General features: G+C 38.7%; 2 protein-coding genes across 6 annotated transcripts in view; both read right to left on the bottom strand.

Moving 5' to 3' along the window:
- slc2a4rg (SLC2A4 regulator) overlaps window positions 1-9,960 on the bottom strand; it is a 39,612-nt gene extending 29,652 nt beyond the window's left edge. For 2 of the 3 annotated variants that reach the window (XM_058410369.1, XM_058410368.1), the window contains exons 1-2: window positions 9,465-9,960; window positions 2,909-3,129 (exon numbers count right to left, since the gene is read on the bottom strand). In XM_058410369.1, coding sequence (XP_058266352.1) covers window positions 2,909-3,129; window positions 9,465-9,728 — 485 coding nt within the window. In that variant the 5' untranslated portion in view covers window positions 9,729-9,960. The remainder of the gene's footprint in view (window positions 1-2,908; window positions 3,130-9,464) is intronic. The other variant, XM_058410370.1, reaches the window with a different exon arrangement.
- A 1,596-nt stretch (window positions 9,961-11,556) lies between these two features.
- LOC131366425 (uncharacterized) overlaps window positions 11,557-20,653 on the bottom strand; it is a 38,772-nt gene continuing 29,675 nt past the window's right edge. For all 3 annotated transcript variants that reach the window (XM_058410914.1, XM_058410913.1, XM_058410915.1), the window contains exons 6-7: window positions 17,973-18,089; window positions 11,557-13,271 (exon numbers count right to left, since the gene is read on the bottom strand). In XM_058410914.1, the coding sequence (XP_058266897.1) occupies window positions 12,873-13,271; window positions 17,973-18,089 (516 nt within the window). In that variant the 3' untranslated portion in view covers window positions 11,557-12,872. The remainder of the gene's footprint in view (window positions 13,272-17,972; window positions 18,090-20,653) is intronic.

Below are 20,653 nucleotides of genomic sequence, written 5' to 3' on the forward strand. Positions count from 1 at the left end.
AAGTGATGCACCCATCATGCATAGTGCCTACCATATGAATGTTACACCAGCGTGGTCTGGGGTTGCTTCAGTTGGTCAAGGTCTAGGGTTCAGCAATGTTATGTGCCAAAAAAATGTGGTCAGTTGACTACCTGAATATACACACAGAGACCATGCACAGAGACACACACAGAGACCATGCCTTAACCCCATTGAGAATTTATGGGACATGCTGCAGAAGACTTAAACCAGTGGTTTAAACCTGACTTTCCCATCATCAATACAAGATTTTGCTAAGATATTAATGCAAATCTGGATGGAAATAAATGCTGTGGCATCACATAAGCTTATCAAAATGATGCCACGACTAACACATGCCATAATAAAAGCAAAAGGCGGTTCATTGAAATATCTGACCATAAACTATATGACATTGCATCATATTTCAGTTCACATCAAAGGTGCAGGGAGTGAAATCCCTGAACAAACCAAAAGCTTTGGAAAATGCTTCATCTTAAAAAAAAAAAAAAAAAACGTGCCTAAGAAGCACAGTTAACTAATGTTAAATATATATATATAGGTGAAAAAATGTTCAGTTTAGTCAAGAGAATTTGATGTGAGAGGTGAGCAGGAGGTGGAGTTTCCACACAGTATCAGTTAATAGTGGAGAGTTCAAAACATCTGTGCAAATCATTTCAGATTCACATGTCAACTAGCTCATTTTATTGGGAAGAAAATACTGCTCTGTGGCATTTCTTGGTGTTGTATTTGCATACTCTGATGTTAACTTGCAGAGCTCCTATGCAAAATGCGTAAAAGGCTGCCAAGTCTAGAAGAACATAGTCAAAGTAAACTTCACTGGATATTATACCACAGAAAACAGCAATCATCTGTAGGTTGCTCCAAATGAAGAACTTTTATACCCATTTTTATGTCAGAGTTCTACATGGAACACAGACATGCCCCTTGGTCCTTACTGGAGATTAAGTTTTGATGCAAATTAGAAAGTCTAGAAGCATGAGACAGTTTTATATGCTATATTCTAAAAACTTTTTGGGCATACTATGCAGAGATGTGTCTTAGTGAAAAGTTAGGCCATGATGCTTTAGATTATACACAGAACACAATTCTTCCAAAATATATTCCTTCAATTCACACACACACAGACACACACAGACACCTTCTGCAGCTTGAGCCATCACTAAAAGCTGAAATTCAAGCTCCAAGCTGTGCTGTGTGACATCTGCCACAGCTTTCCTTGCTCCCCTGTTCAATGCCACCTACCTGTTTGTGGGTTTCTTTTAAGGTTATGTGGTACATAACTAAGCTTTAGACATACACAAAGCTATATTGGCACAAATGATGTTATAGTACTCAAGGATAACCTAATACCATGATATAGATAACTGTAGCAGTAATTCGGCTAAGGCTGTGCAATACATGTACATATGGTGTAACAAGAAAACATCTATTTAAGCACAACACTTTCAGTTAAGTAAATTTTTAATAGTGTAATAACTTAATGCTAAAGTGATTCCAGGTGTGCTCACTTCATGTGCTGCACAGGATTGCTATTTACTTATGGCCTTTAAGCCTTTGGCTTTGTATTTGCTCCAAATCAGATAATAGGACAACAGTCATGGACTTTCATCAAAGAAAGCCGGAGTGTGGATCATAGACAGGGCAGATTCATGCTGCATCAATCATAAAAAACTTGCAGCAACAAAACTGATAGAGCAATTTGGAAAAAAAAAAAGGTTGAATTTATAGATCTTTATACTTTTAGTAATGGCATCTACAGCTAAACTGTAGATGTTGGCATGATTTCATACTACACAAGCTAAACAAGTCAACTGTATGAAGCATTGTTTAGAATTTTAATTTTTAACCATATTTTAATAAAATTTAATGGAGCTAAATAAAATTAAACTAATGTATGTATGTACACTGATCAGGCATAACATTATGAGCACTGACAGGAAGTGAACACTGATTATCTCCTCATCATGGCACCTGTTAGTGGGTGGGTACATTGTTGATGTGTTAGAAGCAGGAAAATGGACAAGTGTAAGGATTTGAGCGAGTTTGACGAAGGGCCAAATTGTGATGGCTAGACGACTGGATCAGAGCATCTCCAAAACTGCAGCTCTTGTGGGGTGTTCCCTGTCTGCAGTGGTCGGTATCTATCAAAAGTGGTCCAAGGAAGGAACAGTGGTGAATGGTCCAATCCAACAGATGAGCTAGTGTTGCTCAAAATGCTGAAGAAGTTAGTGCTTGATGGACCCGCAAAAGGTGGACCAACACAATATCAAGGAGGAGGTCATAATGTTATGCATGATTGGTGTATACACACACGCACACAAAATAAATATATTCTCCATTTGGAACCCATGGTTCATATAATGTTTTGGAAATTCTCTACACCCCTCATTTACACTGAACATTGAGTGAAATACCATTATGCTTTGTATGCTCTTAGTGGACCATAGCTGGGGTTAATAAGAAACATTTAATTGAAGACAGGTGAATAATAATTACTTTTGAGAATGTGATTGGATCACTCTGGCCACATCACCAGTTGTAAAAGGGGGTGCAGAGTTATGAAAACAGATTATTGTAACCATTTTTATTTTTCCTCAATTTGTATACATTGTAATTTCACACAAAGAGTGGAAAAGGTTCTCACATGATTTATCTTGGTTTCTTTTTTCTCAAAACAAAAACCTGCCATTTTAACAGGGGTGTTTAGAACTTTTAGCTGAAATTCTTAGCAAATGTCTCATAATCATCTTTTGATCCTAATGCCCTGTTTCTCTGAGATCGTATAGAAATCTGTGGGAAACGCTGTAATGTGCAAAGCATCATTGACTTGAACCACTGTGTTAGTTATACACTGGTATTGGGAATTGCACCTTTTATAAAAACTCACCTGTTGCGAGGGACGGGGATATGAGAGGATGCATAGATCTCCTCCGCTAAAACATCTGTAACATGCAGTGGCAACATGCTCCTTAACGAATTTAAGGAGTCCACTTGCATGTGGTCCTCTTGCCTCTGTCCAGTTAGGCTCAAGCGATGAGTACAATTGTTGCACTTCAGGACCTCCCCTGGACCCACCTCCCGCTCCTCCTCCTCACTTGCATAGATGGCCTGAAAATAAAAAGACCAAGCATTAGTCACAACAGCGGTCATAAACCTGTCATATTATTCAAATGAACACATTACCCATCAAGATATCATCATGCTATTTTCTAGTGGTGTAAGATGGTCACCTTTATTTCTATCACTCATATTTGTTTTTGTATGCCTAAACAAGACAATTCCCAGTCATGTATACACTCAATGTCCACTTTATTAGGAACACATGCACAATTGTTCAAATATTCATGCATTTATCTAATTAGCCAATATATAAGTAGAGGTCAAGAGCTTAAGTTAATGTTCACATAAAACAGAATAGGGAGAAGCTGTGATTTCAGTAACTGTGCCATCATTGTTGGTGCAAGATGGGCTGGTTCGAGTATTTCATTAACTGCTAATCACAGAGTGGTAGACAAAATACAAAAACATCTTGCATGCAAAAGGTCTGCAGCTGAAACACCTTGTTGACGGGGGATATCAGAGGAGAATACTGGATAAATCTGAGCTGACTAGAAGTCTGTTGTAGCTCAAATACTCTTTACAACCATGGTGAGCAGAAAAGTGTGTCAGAAAATACAAACATTGACGTGGCTGGTCTACAGCAGAAGACCACCTCAGGTTCCAGACTTTCGAAGACTAGAAAAAAAAAAAATCAGGCAATTTTTTCTACTGTCCAGTTTGGGTGAGCCTGTGGCCATGATAGTTTCAGATTCCTGTTCTTGACTGACAGAAGTGGACCCTGATGTGCTCTTCTTCTGTAGCCCATCCACCTCAAGGTCATTGTCTTGTGCATGCTGAGATGTGTTTCTGCGATAGTAGGTAGGTAGTCAGGTAGGTAGGTAGGTAGGTAGTCACCATGGTTGTATTTATTTGAATTACTGCGTCCTTCCTGGTAGATCGAACCATTCCGTCCATTTTCCTCTGACCTCGCATGAATAAGGCACTTCCACCCACAGAACTGTTCCTCAATCAGTCTTGTTTTTTGCATCATTCTGTGTAACCCCAGGAGATTAACAGTTTCATAAACTCAAACCAGCTTATCTAGTACCAACAACTTTGCCCCATTTGTGACAATAAGTCATAGAGATACAATTTTTTCCACATTCTAAAAATAGATAACTGAACCTGTATCTTCCTGATTTTTTTTTCTTTCCTCTTCAGAGCTGTTTTGGTGTCACAATGGAGACGTATACAATATTAGATAGGATTAGTCGGGATCTCTAAATATCAGTAGGGATGTGGTCCAGGGTCGGCTGTGGATAAAAAGGAAGCAGGCTGAACCTGCAGGAAATGCATAATGATTCTCACCACTGCCTCTTACCAGCAAGTTTACGTATTTGTGTCTCTTTGTGCTTTCACACTCGCATAGACAGAGCAGGTCTTAGCTTTGTTGAGTTTTTGTTCTCTCTGAAAGTGTGGACTGAGTAAACGTAAGTTCAGAAAGAATTTTTTTTTAAACAATTAAATGTTCATTATTATTTAAAACATTTAAAGGGCCACCTGGTCAAAATAAAACACTGAAAGACGCAGCTATTGTAAACATGTCTACTCATGTCTTACAGCAAAGACACAGCAGGCTCTGATTAAAGATTTCCCTGTTTAAATACTTCCAAGTCAATTACTGTAATGAAGCTAAACAAATGCATTGTTGGTTCAGGAATTTTTCAGTTACTGTTGCACAGTGAGATTCAATCTTTGAGACAGAATATACAGAAAAAGAACTTTTTGGCAATTTTCCCTGATATACTCCCTAATTTTACTAATTCCCACCATCCAATTAGCTCTACTTTTCCACACAACAACTACCAACCAGGAAGGGCTTCCTCTAAAGACATGTGAAGCTAGCTGACCACATCTTTTCAAACTCCTGATCAAACAATGCCAGGGAGAGGCAGACACTCAGAGGAACGTGCTATCCTCCAACTTTGACATGCATGAGCTCGCAGGACCTCATTAGGGGCTAGTGTCATTGTGATTGATAGAGGAGAGAAAGAATGCCATAAATTTACATAAAAAGAGCTGTTCATTCTCCACTGTACTTACTGGCAAGATATCTTCTGCCAAGTGGAAAAATAAGGGATAACCACAGACCTCAATCTGAACAAACTTTCAACAACTTTTAGACACACAGAAGACTCTGTATGTGTTAAAGAACAGACCATGACAATTGGCCATGATCCGTTTTTTAAGTGAAAGATGTTAAATATATCATACATCTTTATTATAATATAGGGCTCACTGATAGGTTTATTTGGCTCTTTTAACTGCAGACATATTTATAGAATGCAAGTGATCATATTCATGAATTAAGAAGGAATTATATTTCAAAACATTAAGCTTGACTCTAAAATCTCAGAGAATAGATGAGGGGCATTATCATAGTTAGGCTGATTTTCACTGAACTGACCTAGTTATACAGCCTAATATAATATTTAGCCTAATGTTAGCTAGCTTGATAGTGCTAACCTAAATGGACTAAGAGGTTAATTATTATTTTATTTTTTATCAATACAATACATTTTCCAGGTCCATATGCCAGCTCACATTTATAACTAATTTGACGCGTGTGTGCCACGGGTATATTGGACACCATTTTTAAGAACTGCACAGTCTCTGCAACCAGAAAACCGTTTACAAAACTACGAAGTTAACAGATTTATATTTTTCAGTATAGGATTATCCCATATTATAAAGAACAGGTGGAAACCATATATAGAGCTTACGTACTTACATCTGTTTGTTCCTTTTTGCCCCTCCCTCATGCAGCAATTATGACAAAAATCAACTTTTAGTTTAGTTGATTAGTCAAGTTTAGTAGGAACTCTTTAATGGTTGCCTTGTCTAACAACACTTGAATTCACTTTACATTCTATACATACTCAACTTGGTGCTATTATCTAATGGTGAAACAAATAGGTAGTGTTTACAGTCTGTTGTATAATGGGCATTTTGGGCATTGATATGTTACCGGAGACCTGAAGTGGCATTGCAAGATCAAGTAAAGATATCTCACTTTCATCTTCACTATTATTCTCAGGACTCTCTACTCGCTATCGTTCCTTAACTTACTCCTGTTGTTGTTTTGGGGTGATCCCCTCAACTGTGTGTACAACTCAGTGTGCAGCCTGATTGCCTGTTATGCTGATTTTGCACCAACCTTACACGCTGTGTTAAAAAAGCTGCATCCACTGGCAGTTTCAGGAAGTTTATTGAATTACCTCCATTTATTATAATTCCTGGGGAAAGATTTATCATGTTGAGAACACTAGGTTCCAACTTCAAATAAAGTAAATATATATACCAAACAGACATAACATTCTAAGCACTGACAGGTAAAGTGAATAACACTGATTATCTCTTCATCATTGCACCTGTTAGTGGGTGGGATATATTAGGCAGCAAGTGACCATTTTGTCCTCAAAGTTGATGTGTTAGAAAAATGAAAAACGGGCAGCTCTTGTGGGGTGTTCCCGGGCTGCAGTGGTCAGTATCTATCAAAAGTTGTCTGGCGAACCGGCGACAGAGTCATGAGCGGCCAAGGCTCATTGATGCACGTGGGGAGCGAAGGCTGGCCGTGTGATCCGATCCAACAGACGAGCTACTGTTGCTCAAATTGCTGAAGAAGTTAATGCTGGTTCTGATAGAAAGGTGTCAGAATACACAGTGCATGATGGGTCAGGGCTGTTTTGGCCGCAAAAGGGGAACCAGCACAATATTAGACAGGTGGTCATAATGTTATGCCTGATTGGTGTTTGTGTGTGTGTATAAAATCCACAAAGGATTTTAACTACAAGTAATAGGATGGTATCATCGTCATAAAGTTAAATTCATTTATTTGGGTTACTGCAAATTTACAACTTGCTGTAAATGCTAAAATAACAGGCCTCAAACCAAATGCCTTGGAGTTTTTGTTGACTGAATACCAGAGTCTGCCCATTTTTGAAGCCTTATTTCCCCATGTGGGGAATTACTCAGAGAGATATTTTCACCTGATATTTGTGTGTGCATAGACAGTCAATGTTTAGTAACTTGTTTGCTAAATTACCAGATGTGTAATCTGTCAGACAGCTTGTATTGCTCGGCCATCAGTGAAAATTCTACAGTACAGATGACATGATGTAAAGGAATCCAGCACTGTGTCATGTTTTAAGCAGTGAAATATGACAAAGAGGAAGACTTAAGACAATATACTTGGCTTTAAACAATGTCCTGAAGTCCAATAACATTATTGCAGCAGCATGGACTTTCCCTCAATGAGGGAAACTAAACACATTTCAAGAGCAACTATAACACTAGACTAAAGTTGAAATTTCATCTATTTCCTTGGACCACAAAACTTATCAAGTATCTATGTTCTAGAGAGAAGGGATTCAATGGATTCAATAGATCCTTCAATCTAAACCAGTCCTGGATGCTCCATGTCATTATCTGAACTTCAGCATACAGTAGAGGAGGGCCTTTAAGAACCAGTTGAGTCATCTCAGATCATAGAACTGCATGGAAACTGCCGTCCATTTTAACAGAAAAAAATGTAGCAGAAACTCTATTGTTCTGAACTGTAGAGTCTACCTTTATGTAATCAGACCAGATTACAATTACCTTAAGATGTTGCATGGCTAGTTTGTATAGGCATGCTGGTTTGTGATCTGAAAAATGCACTTTCTATCTCCAGGGCATCTTTGGCACCAAGGAAACCAAGCTGGCAGAAGGGCAGTAACCTAGGTGCCCTATTTCCTGAAGCAATGTGTCAATCACCTCGCCCACAGAGGGATCGAAACCTGCAGATCTGAGTGTCTACTGCATACCACAGACAATGCAATATCAGGACTTCTCAATGAACATCATGAATGTGTCTACATTTAGTGCTAAGATCCCACACATCTAAATGTAGCGCTTCATCTGCTGAGACCACCAGCAACACAAGCATCAACAATAAGCATGTGGCTAACCCAGGCTGACCTACTTGTTATCCGTCAAACTACCTAAAGCATCTTGACACCAAACTAGAGCCTGTGTAGCAGAGTCATCCAACCTAAACCTCCTTCAAATTCTCGTGCTGGGGCATAGTGAATCAAAATCAATGTTGTCCAAAAGAGCATATTCACTGCTGCAAGCTGCATATCACATTTCAATCCAACTTGGGTCACTGCCACTTTGAGGCTGGTTGTCACAGTTATTTTAGAAGCTGCTATTGAGGCCGCAATTAACCATGGTAGTTCATCTTATGGTCAATATCAGGCTTTAAAAATCTCCAGGGGTGACTGTTAGAGTAAATGATCAGTAGAAATGGAAGCAGGAGAGAAGAATGAGAAGCAAGTACTACTCATAAGTGAATCTCCCATTACCGAGAAGTGAAACTAATCTAGCAGGCACCAAGAAGTCCCATAGAATTCTCCACAAAACATGCTAAAACATGAAGATAAGAAGAAAAGAACAAGCAAAAAGCACCCTCAGCAGCAGAAGAGAACATAAGATAGCTGTGGGTAGCTTTGGAGGAAACGTCAGAGGCTCTGACTGTAGTGCCAAGCTGTTACGAACAAATGGTGTACAAGTGGTCCAACGTCACGGATTCATTTTCAGTAACCATTATTCCCTGGGCAGGACTGCAGTGGATTTGGGAGCCCATTTCAGCAACACGGTGCACAAGGAAACAGAGTTCCCCATGGATGGGAGTGTGTTGTAAACATTATTTAGTGCAAATACTGCGTAGTACGTCATTTCGTGGCTTTTCTGGTAGGTCTAGGCATGCGTGAGCATATTTACAAGAAGTATGTAAGCGACTCGCACCGCCCCTGGTGGTTAGGGTGGGTAAGGCAGGACTGCATGGACGATATAAGGGGGCGTGACGCCTACAGGAGCTACTGTACCAAAGCAACCAACGAACTTGAATCAACACGTATATTTAATAGTCTGAATTGGTTTAAACACACAGGTAAACGCTCCACCCGCTACTTTTTTCGCCTCGAATTTGTTCTGAAACACTTTCGCCACTCAGTTCTACGTGTGCAAGCAGCATCTACCGGCATGGAGCTCGACATGGGGGAGGGGAGAGGCTGTCCGGCCCTCTTTTCCTCTCCTTAAACTTTGAACAAGAATAAGTCGCCATCTTAAAACAAACGCACATCACTTGCAACTGCGCTTTAGTAAGGCAAATAACTGTCAACATGGTGTTCTTGGTAAACAAACGTGGACTTTTTAGCACTTTGTGACACGGCCGCGTTGTTTTAAGTGGAAATGTTGATCTTTATGTGCAGTTTTCTGTACACCAAGTACATGCATAAAACTGCAAATTTACAGCCGGGGGATGTTTGAAGTATCGCATACGGCTATATAAGATCGCTCACCTTTTTTTTGGTGTTGTGTTTCTCTCGATGGTTTCCATTAGGACAGGTTTCTTTGCTAAGCTCTTGCAAGGGGCAAGTATCCACTATTTGGGTGTCAAACCCGTTTACCGTTGCGGGTGCTTTCTTTCTCGTTAAAACTCCGCCTGCCTTCGCTGAAATATGCTCGTTGGTTTTAGTGCAGTAGTTTCCCCCGTACACGATGTTACCGGCGCCGGTCCCTCTCACGCCGGCTAAAGTCTTATCGAGGAGGCGCTTCGAAGTCATTTTCAAACAGGCCAAATGAATCTAAAGAAGCATAAGATGTTGACAGATTTTACAATCTAACAGGAAAAGATACATTTAAGATCACTGTCCTGACTACAGACTGCAGTTATTTCGACTGAGAACACAAAACTGCACTACCAAGTCTAAAACAAACCGAATGCAGCCGGTAAAGGGACTCGAGTTGAAAGGATTGTTTTGCTTTTCTCCCAACCCGAATAAACGCCACGCCCACTCTCCACTGCGCGTGCAGCCGTGTGAGATTTCGCATAGCCCCGCCTCCCATTGATTCCAATTGGCTTTCGACGGAGAGAAATATTCTATTTTGGCACGCGGCCACTGAATAACGGTCGTTGATTGGACAACTTGGAAAACATACGTCTACTCCTTTTCAGCCAGGGATGGGGGTGTGGCTGTCTCATTTTGCCGGCCGGTGCTGACTGCTGAGAGAGAGAGAGAGAGAGAAGAACAAGCATTGATATACTACTCTCTAGTACTTCGTGCAGAAGCTTATACATACATACATACATATATATATATATATATATATATATATATATATATATATATATATATATATATATATATATATTTTTTTTTTTTTTTTTTTTCAAACAGTTTTATTCCAGTGTACTTAAGCACATCATATACACAATGCCATAAAATAAATTCATGCACAAGAAGTAGTCTAGATCTATTACGCATGCGCTTGCAAGGCTTCTTAAACAAATGTGTGTTCAAAATGTATATTCTATACATTCTAACATACCTTCATCTATTTGTTGCTCTAAACAGCAAGGGTAGTTCCTCATTGCAAAACAGATTAAGCCACAAATGACAGCGATTTGGGGGTCGGATAAAGCCCTCCCAACCACACACACACGCGCGCGCGCACAGTTGGTTGTGCTAACAGCCTACAACTGGTGTAACGTTTTCTCCATATGCTGTTCACGCTAAAAAAAATCTTATATTAATAGGTGTTTGTAAAATGCATAACAATTAACAAACATATTGCTTTAATATGCAACTTTATTACAAAAATAAAAATGTAACAATCGAATCAGTTATTAACTAGAAACATTATCTTTCTTTTTCTTTTTCATAACATTCAGTTGCATTAATCTGATCCTGGAAAAAATACATAAGAAGCCAAGCTTACAAAAAGTTTAGAAACTGTAATTCATAACTTAATGTCTATACAAAGTATAACAATACCATGGTGGGTGTGGGTGTGTGTGTGTGGGGGGGGGGGTCATGAAATCTTCATACTATGGAGGCAGTTTGTTTCTGTTTCTCATTCTTCCCCTGCAAAATATGTGCTTTTACTAGGCCTGATGTACTGCACAATATAAAGCAAGGTCTGTGTTTAGCAGACTGCTTTGTGAGTGGCAGGAAATCAAGGTAAAAAAGGACATTTCTTGAAAACTGCTGCATCTCAAGTATGCACATTAGTAATGCTGATGGATGGTTTGGGGTTTCTTTGGTTCTGCACATCCATACTGTGTTAAAAAAAATCTCACGCTGATATATACTGTGAAATTCATCACATAAAGCAATGTTGCGTGATGCCTCCTCTCGGCCTGCTCCGCTCTGCTTGGCCCAATCTACAATATATAACATTTACTGTATGATTCAAATCTGAGCACAGATTTTGGGAACACATTATTTTATATAAAACAATTCTCCTTTAAAAGAAATACCAAGTAGAAAATGTAGAATTATGATTTATAAAATGCAAACAATATTGACCAATTAAAGAACACCTAAACATGCATGGCAGTGGTGCTAGCATTCTTAACAATTATAAGTGTGGAAAACAAACAATGGTACATTTTATTTTTTAAGAAAATAAATAAAAATCTCATATTCAATCTTGATATATAATATATGTACAAAAAAAAGATACTGTACTGACATAACCCAACATATTTGAATTCCCCAGGTTGGAAAAAAAAACATTGTCAATTTTCTGTATTATAACTAATCTGACCTTAATCCCTGAGCTAATATTTATTCACAACAGCACCGAATTTGCCCTTAATCTTTAAAGTAAATAGATTTAATAATTATGTTTATGTGTAATAAGCCTTATACATGCCATGCATAATGTGAAGTGTTTGTTTGTATTGTGTGGGACTTTTGGTTTGTTTTCTTTTTTCACCGTCCTGAAACATGCAGAAAGACTACAGACTACAGCAGGAGGTTTCCTTTTAAAAGATTCTTGTTAGTGACTGGGACTGATGATAGGTTTCCCTTATCCTGTGTTTAGCACTGCTGTTTAGACCAGTCAGCAGCCAAATAAAGCAGCGACCATTGTCCAGAACTGGCACCTGTGGACAGAATGTAGACCCTGCCAGACACATAGCCATTACATACTACAGTGCTCCTGCATGCTGGTACTGCAGGCCCCTATAAACCTAAATGTCAGCAATACCTTTAAAAAATAACACACTATGTGCATTTTGCCTTGCTTTGTTAACAGAGTGCTTTTTTTGTCTCTTCTTTCCTATAAAAGTCTTCGCCTCTTTGCTGAAAAATGCTTGAGTGTCCAATTTGGGACATAAAAAGAAGACTTTCTCTGGGGGGAAACCCTTCTAGTTTTTCCTGACAGCCAAATATAATACATGCCATGTCATTTGAAAAAGAAACAAAAACCAATGAAATAGTCAAGAATTGTTGCCTTTACGGCTTTTAAGTCTACGCTGAGATAAAAACAAAAACACCAACAGAAACATGCATAGCTATCTATACCATTTAAAAATCCACACATAACATAAATACTCTTTATAATAAAATAACCTTCTGAAAAAGACTAAATAGGATTATTGGTAAAAACAGGTCTAGTGAGGTCTTGACAGGGCCATGTGTTAGCCCAATACTTTCAGTAAAGACTGTAACACAGCAGAGACACCAGATTTGATGAAGAGGCCTTTTGGAGCTATAAATGTTGACTCCATTAGTCTGAATAAGTTTATAGTATATATTCATTTGTCTTTGTTGATAAACAAATACATTACAGACTGGTGTATATTGATCTCCACTGTTTTACACCATAACCTGAGAATGCACATCTGCTGGCATTTCACATTACGGTCCAGTCTCTTTTTTTATATTACTTTTGAATTCACATGTACCCAGCCAAGATCTTTATAGCCCTGTGACGTACATCTTTACGCCATCATCCAATGTTACAATGGTGGTGCTGGTGGTGTTGGTGCCCTCCTTCATATTCCCAATGGTCTCATAAAAGTTCTCACAGGTCATGGCCCTCCCTGGTCCCTGCACTGGCCCAGAATGCCTCTTCTTTGGCTTTAATGTGCTACTGCACTGTATTTCTCTCTTTTGCCTGGGCTTGATGGTGGCATAGGCCGGGTCCACCTTAGACCAAGTCTTCTCACCCACTGTCTCGTAGCTGTGCTCCTCTGATGGCCATGAAACATGTTCCTTAGAGCCGTCCCCTGAGCCTATTTGCTGACTGGTCTGCTGTGTTGGCCCCAAATGTTCCTTCTTCAGGGGTTTAGAGACGGTAGAGTATGTCGCAAAGATCTGGGGACAGAGAAACCTCAGAAGTCATGCATTCAAAGATAATACAAACTGTCCTGACAAGCAAAGCATATGAGACCTAAAAGGAGGAGGAAAACCTCCTAGGCACCAAACAACCTCATTGATTCATAAAATGATGCCTGTAATTTCAGAAACACCTGGAGTGGAAATCCCATTATAAGAAATATAATTATCACAGAGGGAATGTAGGTCATTTGACTAATGAAGTTGGTTGCCTAGTTTGTGAGTACTAATACACATTCTGCCTGCTACTTATGCTAATAGGTTTTTATTTGTTTACTTTCATTTACTGTATGCATGTAATCCTTTTGGTTTGACTATTCCCTCAATCCCATCTAGACATGTCTAAACAAGTACTGTGGTTTGTGTGCATGTGTGTGGTTTGAGCTTGCAGGGGAATGTATGCTAAATAATTTTGCTTGCATACAGCACAATTATGACTCACTTTGACACTCAGAGGCAGTGCCAATGTAAACGATCTTATCTTCTGTGGCTGGCTTCAGTGTTACCTAACTGCCAGATAATCCTGTTAAACTTTTACAGTAAGAGCTGACCAGAGAGAACATGCATCTCAAACTGGGTTAGCTGTAGAAAGACACTCAGTGATAGTCCTTAAATAGGCCCCTTTAACTCCCCTGTTCTCCCTTACCACACACAAACACATAAACATACAGATGCTAATACTGTAAAGGATCTTATCCAACAATGGTGTGTCCTGCTTCTAGCTAAAAGACGTAAATGTGTAATGAAAATGTGTAGTGAGGAATTCAGCTCAGTCAGAGAGTGACCTTTGTGGCATTTTGTTTGTCAGTGTAAGGAGGGCAGCAAGAGAAGAGAAAGAGAGGAGAAGAGAATACTTGCAAACACAGTTATGTCATATGATTGTGCTATAGCTGTAGTGGGCTTTAAATAATGCTGTAAATACGATTTTGAATAAGACTTCCATAATCAAAGCATAATCTCTGAACACAGATTTCAGCGAGTATTTCTGTATTTGTTTCACTGTATTTTTCCTGTGTTAATTAAGCTCCACCTTGCTTTGTGTTGAGAGGTATGCACTCTGCTGTGTGGAGAAGTTTCAAAACTTACAAAACTATAGCTGTTGAGAAATCCTTAATAGCATTGTTCATTTTCCCACATTGCTATTTGACTCCTCTAGGCAAGACCATTTTTACAGTGACTTGACTCAGCATTGGTAAAAATGTTTTTTTTCCCAGATCTCCTGTACCGCCTCAGTGCAAGTGTCCCTCTCCTATGTGCATGTGCTGCATTAAGCTGACCCAGTAGGTATGCTGTGCTGTGCCGGGACAAGGGGAGTCAGCAGATAGAAGTTTCAAAGCTTACAAAAATGCAGCTGTTGAGAATGTCTTGAGAACGTTGTTCATTTTCCAACACTCTCTGGCACTCTCTCTCAGTTCAGTTCATTTCGATTCAATTCAATTCATTTCAATGACCTCTACAGCTTGTGTAATATTGTTAAAGCAATGAAATAGTCAGGAATATACTTCATTTAAACATGTATTCCTGTTCTATAAACTCCAGATAACTGCCAGGGGTGGTGTTTTACCATCTGGATATCTTCTTGTGCATGTGCCTGTCAAAACCTTTACAAAGTCACACAGTGACCTTATGGCCTTATAAAATGGCATCATCAATGATTATTGTTCCCTTTTGGAACCTTCTCTCAGAATTTGGCTCCAGTGGTTTCGAGTGACAGGCTGGAGGTGATCTCAAGTCATCAATGTTTTATTCTAGCACTCATAAGCAGCAGAGGTGGTGTTTTAACACATGGATAACCTAAACCAGTAGATCACAAAGAATCACCTCACCTGTATTACACTGACTGGAAGGTTGTACAAATATGCTGAACACACTGGGGGTTGATTTTATAAAAACTGGACAGGTGCTGGACGGCCATGAACGTGCTTAGCAGTGCAGAACTCCTCTCAGTTATTGTCTATGACAATTAAACATCCCTTGCAGGATAAGCTTAGAGTTAATGTATGCAGTTCTCCCAGCCACAGCCAAAAATGTTGACTAAAATGATACCTTAAACATTCTGTCTGGGTCCATCTGTGTTATTTAAGGGCTTCAAACAAGGGGGAAATCCCATGACTGACTCCTGGGGAGCATAGTAGATATACGGTGCCTAGCTCTATTGTCAACACTGCTAGGAGCCTCCAGCATACTGGGCCTAGTACTAGGTTTCTAGCACTCCTGAAGTGCTACGTCATAGTTATCTGTCTGCACACCATATCAGGGGCCAAATCCAGGGGTGCAGATAGACTGGTCAGAGTGCCACACCTTTTTAGTTCACCTGTGACTAAGACAAAGATTCCCAGGGTACTCCAACCACTACTGGGAGCAATACTGAAAAAAAGGGTCTCTTTGGCCCTTTCAGGGGCCTCAAGTTGACCACTGAGTTTCTATTGCTGAGTGCTTGGTAGCATAGACAATAGGTACAATAGGCTCAGCAAATTTTCAGCTGAATTTCCCTGGATTTCCTGCACCATCTCAATACCAGCTCCTGGATGCATCTGCTATAGCACTGTGCTGTTCAGTTGAGTCCACTTACAGAGGCTCCACATAAGGTAGCCTTTAACCTTTTGCCACCCTGGTGATTTTAGGTACCTGACTGTCACTACATTGTTAGGAAGGACCTCAGGGCCAGCTAGGGTTCTCGTCTGTGGTATTTAAATCTACTTCTGGGATTTACTTAATCTCAACAGTGTTACTGCCACAGCAGCTAACGGTTGAAGCATGCCAGCAATCCAAACTGGTATAACGTGATAATGTCAGCCACATACCATGATAAAAGGGTGGCTAATATTTTAATTGAATCTAGTTTAATTGTTATGAATTGAATGGTCTATTTCAGTACTAGTAATCCCTAATCACTGTGACACTAAGTGCCATAATGTGCTTGAGGAGAGTGCACAGTTTATGGCAAGTTGAACACCAAAAGTGATATAGTCATATATTTGTAGAGCTTAATTATACTGCTGAAAAATCAAATGTATGGTAATTTGCATAATTTGATAATAAGTTAAACATACTTTTGTGAACTAGTTCTAGGATTTTGTAAAACTAACCTTTAAAATGTTTATATCAAATGACCTAGAAGCATCTGAAACTCAATAACATCAAAACATGTCATTGTCTTTTGTTAACAACATGGCTGCAACACATCAATTAATTCTTAAGAGGCCAGGCTGGTGTACTCAAGAAGTTGTAATTCATTCAATATGTATTTGAACTGGAAATACTTGTTCAGTACAAGGTTCAAAAGACATCTACAAAAGTTGTGGCATGGGCATACTGTACAATGGAGGCAAAGTTCAAGCCCAAGTAGCCGTTTCTCACGAATGGTAAACCTGATCAAGCTGAAATTTGGTAGGATGCATCTAATTTTTTGTTACCGATAATTAATAAAAAAAACATTGCCTTCATTCCCCAATCAGATTTTAGCACGCATTAGACGAGGGTCCCATTAAGCTGTTATCAGGAAACGTGACAGAATGATAGTTTCAGGAAGGGACATAGTAGCTAATGCTCTCACTGAAATTGACCACTAGGGAGCGCTATTTGTATTTGTACACACAAAATCAACTCAATCTCTTGGAAAGGTGCAATAGCGAAATTGCTTTTTTAGCGTCATTGTTTTGCTTAATTCATACAAATCCAGTATTGGAACATTTAGCTTCACCCAAATGATCAAGTTTGTGCTCATTTGTGTAATATAATAATGTCCATTATTAAAAGCACTATACAAATAAATTGATTTGAAAATCTATAAAAGAGAATTTATAAAGAATATGGCCATTACATGACCATCAATTCTTATAAGGTGGAGCATAATTTACTCTAGCTGCTTTAACTCTCAATTGTTTGGAACAAAGCCTAAAAGGTATATATAGATATGATATGTATATGCTGTTATCATAAAAAGGGGCAGGGTTAAGTTCATAACACTTTCTTAGGAACTATACATCCTACTGTGCTAACATTTAGTAGACTGCTAACATTAGTAGACTGCCAAATGTAGCCACCATCAACCAATCATCTTTAAGTAGGCAGGGTTAACACTGGTCATTAAACTTGAAAGATACAGTTGTCTAGGGACACATTTCTAAGCCATGCAACTAATTCAAACACTATTCTTTTTTTTTTCGAGTATATTTATAGAAAGGTTTAATAGTGATATTTTATTCTTTGTATGGCTAAACACTAAAAATACTACTTTTTGAACCTTTTAGCCTCACAATCATGCAAATTTATGAGGATTTGAATAATATGCTAAATATATTTTTGCCATGTTTCATTACATTTCTTTCCTGTTTAAGTAAATAACCACTGAAAGAAAACAGACAGTGCAAGACTGACATTAAATCCAAAATCAACAACAACAATATTTTGAAAATCAGACACTAAACATCCACTCTGACTTCTGAAGGGGGTCAACCATACAACCACACATATTAACCATACTACCATACATTATTTTTAGATAATATTAGAGACAACCATGTGTGAATTTGTGCAAGTCACATAAGGGCTGGGACATGTGTGTGTGTGTGTGTGTATGTGTAGTGAGTGAGTGAGTGAGTTAGTGGGCATAAGTGGTCCATAATGCGAACTTAGTATTATTGTATGTCAGATGTCAGAAAAGCACTGTGCTTTTACCTCTGTGGTGCTGGTATTGTTGTGGCCATTCTCCAGCGATGGCCCACTCGAGAGAATGTTGCTCTCTTCCGGAGGCTTCCATATGTACACCTCTCCATTACTCATGGACACTGCCCCCTAGAGGCCACACAGAGTGTTTATATTAGCCATAAGCCATAACATTCAAAAACACCTGCCCAAAATAGTCTAGGTACCGTTGTGCCAACAAAACAGCCATGCCCTGTCGAGGCAAGACGTCTGAAGATTAGTGTCTGGTACCAGGATTTCAGCAACAGTTACTTTAAATCCTGCAGGTCCAGCGAGGTGTAGCTTCCGTGGATCAAACTTGTTTATGCACCGCAGACTTGAGGCCAATTGAAACACTCCATGTTCCACAAACCATTCCTAAAGTAGCTTGGAGCTGCTCTGACCCAGTTGTCTAGCCATCACAATTTAGCTCTTGTCAGATGCTCAGATCCTGATAATTGCCCATTTTTCTTGCTTCCAACACATCAACTTTGAGAACAGATGTTCAACCGCTGCCTAATATATCCTAATGAGAATTTGCATCACCTGTCAGTGGTTTTAATGTTATAGCTGATATGTGTGTATACAGTATATATATATATATATATATATATATATATATATATACACACACACGACCCATGACATTAAAACCACTAACAGGTGGGATATATTAGGAAGTGTGTGAACAAAATACTTGTCTGTAAAGGAGAAATTTTAGCAGTGAATATTTTATAATCATTTAATATTAAGTGTTAAGTGTAAAGGTGAGAACTGCATAGCTAGTGAGGAATGTTTACAAGCATGAACGGTTGCTGTATGTCATTTCCCTGTCTAATGCACAACCACTACATTTCCTCTCTACTACCTTTTACATAAAACAAACCCTCAAAAGCCCTCTTACATAAATAGCCTATTGTGTGTTGCATTTGCACATGCACACAGATCTGCACATATGAAATGCACTTATGAGATGCTGCATTTGGTAGCATCTGTAGTGGTGCACAACTTAGCAGCAGGAACACATGCAGAAGTGTAAGCACACACACACACACACACACAAGGTCACAGACTTTTTTTAAGTGCTTTTGAAGTACCTCAGGAAGAGGTAAATCTTTAGACATTGTATGAAGACAGACAGTGACTCAGATGTTTGGACATCTACAGGAAGTTCATTCTATCTAACTAGACACCAGAACAGAGAAGTCTTGACGCATACAATGTAACCCATTAACGTAAAAGTATAGCTTTCACAGCTTTTTAGAAAAGTATTTTTTGTATTTCTATAAAACAGTAACATATATTTTACAGAATGGCTGTAAATATATATGGAAGTTTTCCTTTTTTCAGCCTCAGTAATACAGCACAAGCGCAATGCTAGTGCAAGAAGCTTCTAGGTCTTGCAAATTAATTTTCAACTGCTCTCCAGGGTTTAATGTGATGATGGGAACAGACATTTGTGCCTGTACTGCAGCCAAACTTGATTTGTCTGTGGGACTTTAATAAGCAATACCCAGAAATAAGTATAATAAGTGGAATAAGGTATTAAGCTTTTTCCCCCAATCGTTAGTTTGCGTGTGACGCAGGATAAATGGATAACACTGTATAAGATGACAGAGAAATGATTTTCCATCCGAATAATCCAGTGTTTGTGTGATGAGGATAAGTGGACTTTGAAAAGTGAGAAGACTATTAAATAATTGTTCATCTGAGTAACCCAATATTTTTGGGAACTTTTCGAATACGTTTCCACAAATGGTTTGACCTCAGAATGGTAAACCTTTCACACTTTTGCTTAGTCCTGTGTAGACACTGTCCTCAACTCTTCACAAGTAACTTTAATATTTCACATTAAAACGCAAATGTTACCATATATCTTTCTTATATTTGTTTCCACCTCTTTCAGTTTCTGGGTTATTTTGTATCCTAACTTGTCCGTTCTTAGATCAGTTGTTGTACTATCTGTTCATATTTGAAAGAACTGTTAATTTTACTTTAAAAGTTTTTAAATGAAAAAACAAATACTGACAAAAGCAATATTCTAATCTTTGCTTCAAAAAAACAAAACAAAACTCATAAACCATAACATTGCCACCAGAATAAATGAGGAAAAAAAATTAAAATTGTAATTATTTAATGACCAGTAATTAATCCATATGCACAGTATGAAAATCAGTAAATTACAGTATTCTCTCATAAAAATACAAGAAATTGCTGTAAACAATAATTTAAAGTTTAATACTTTAAAATGTGATATCACCACAGGATACTTACTGCAGGATATTTGGTATCTGTAGCACTATACTGTAAATGTTGTTTACAGAAGTTGTTCTATGAAAATATTCTAAGTATCTCACAGCACAGCTGCCAGTATTGTAAATGTACAGCACCTTTCCATCTCTTTCTTGTACCTTGAGATATTGTGGGACCAGTTGAGCAGTGCTAGAATATCAGAGGGAACATGGTGCAGTTCAGGGTGTGATAAGGTTGCAGAAGTAAAATGGGGCTCAGTGGCAGACCTGCCAAGAGCGAGTTGCAGTAGTCCAGTCTCAAAATAACAAGTTAACCAGGACGGAACAAGAGATTAAGTAGTGAATAAAAAATGTTTCGGACCTTACAACTCTTCCTTGTAAAAGGCTGTCTTAGCAAGAGTCACTTAAGAACAGAATATGAAC

Source organism: Hemibagrus wyckioides, linkage group LG15 (genome assembly GCF_019097595.1).
Source record: "Hemibagrus wyckioides isolate EC202008001 linkage group LG15, SWU_Hwy_1.0, whole genome shotgun sequence".
In the NCBI taxonomy this organism is placed as follows: domain Eukaryota; kingdom Metazoa; phylum Chordata; class Actinopteri; order Siluriformes; family Bagridae; genus Hemibagrus; species Hemibagrus wyckioides.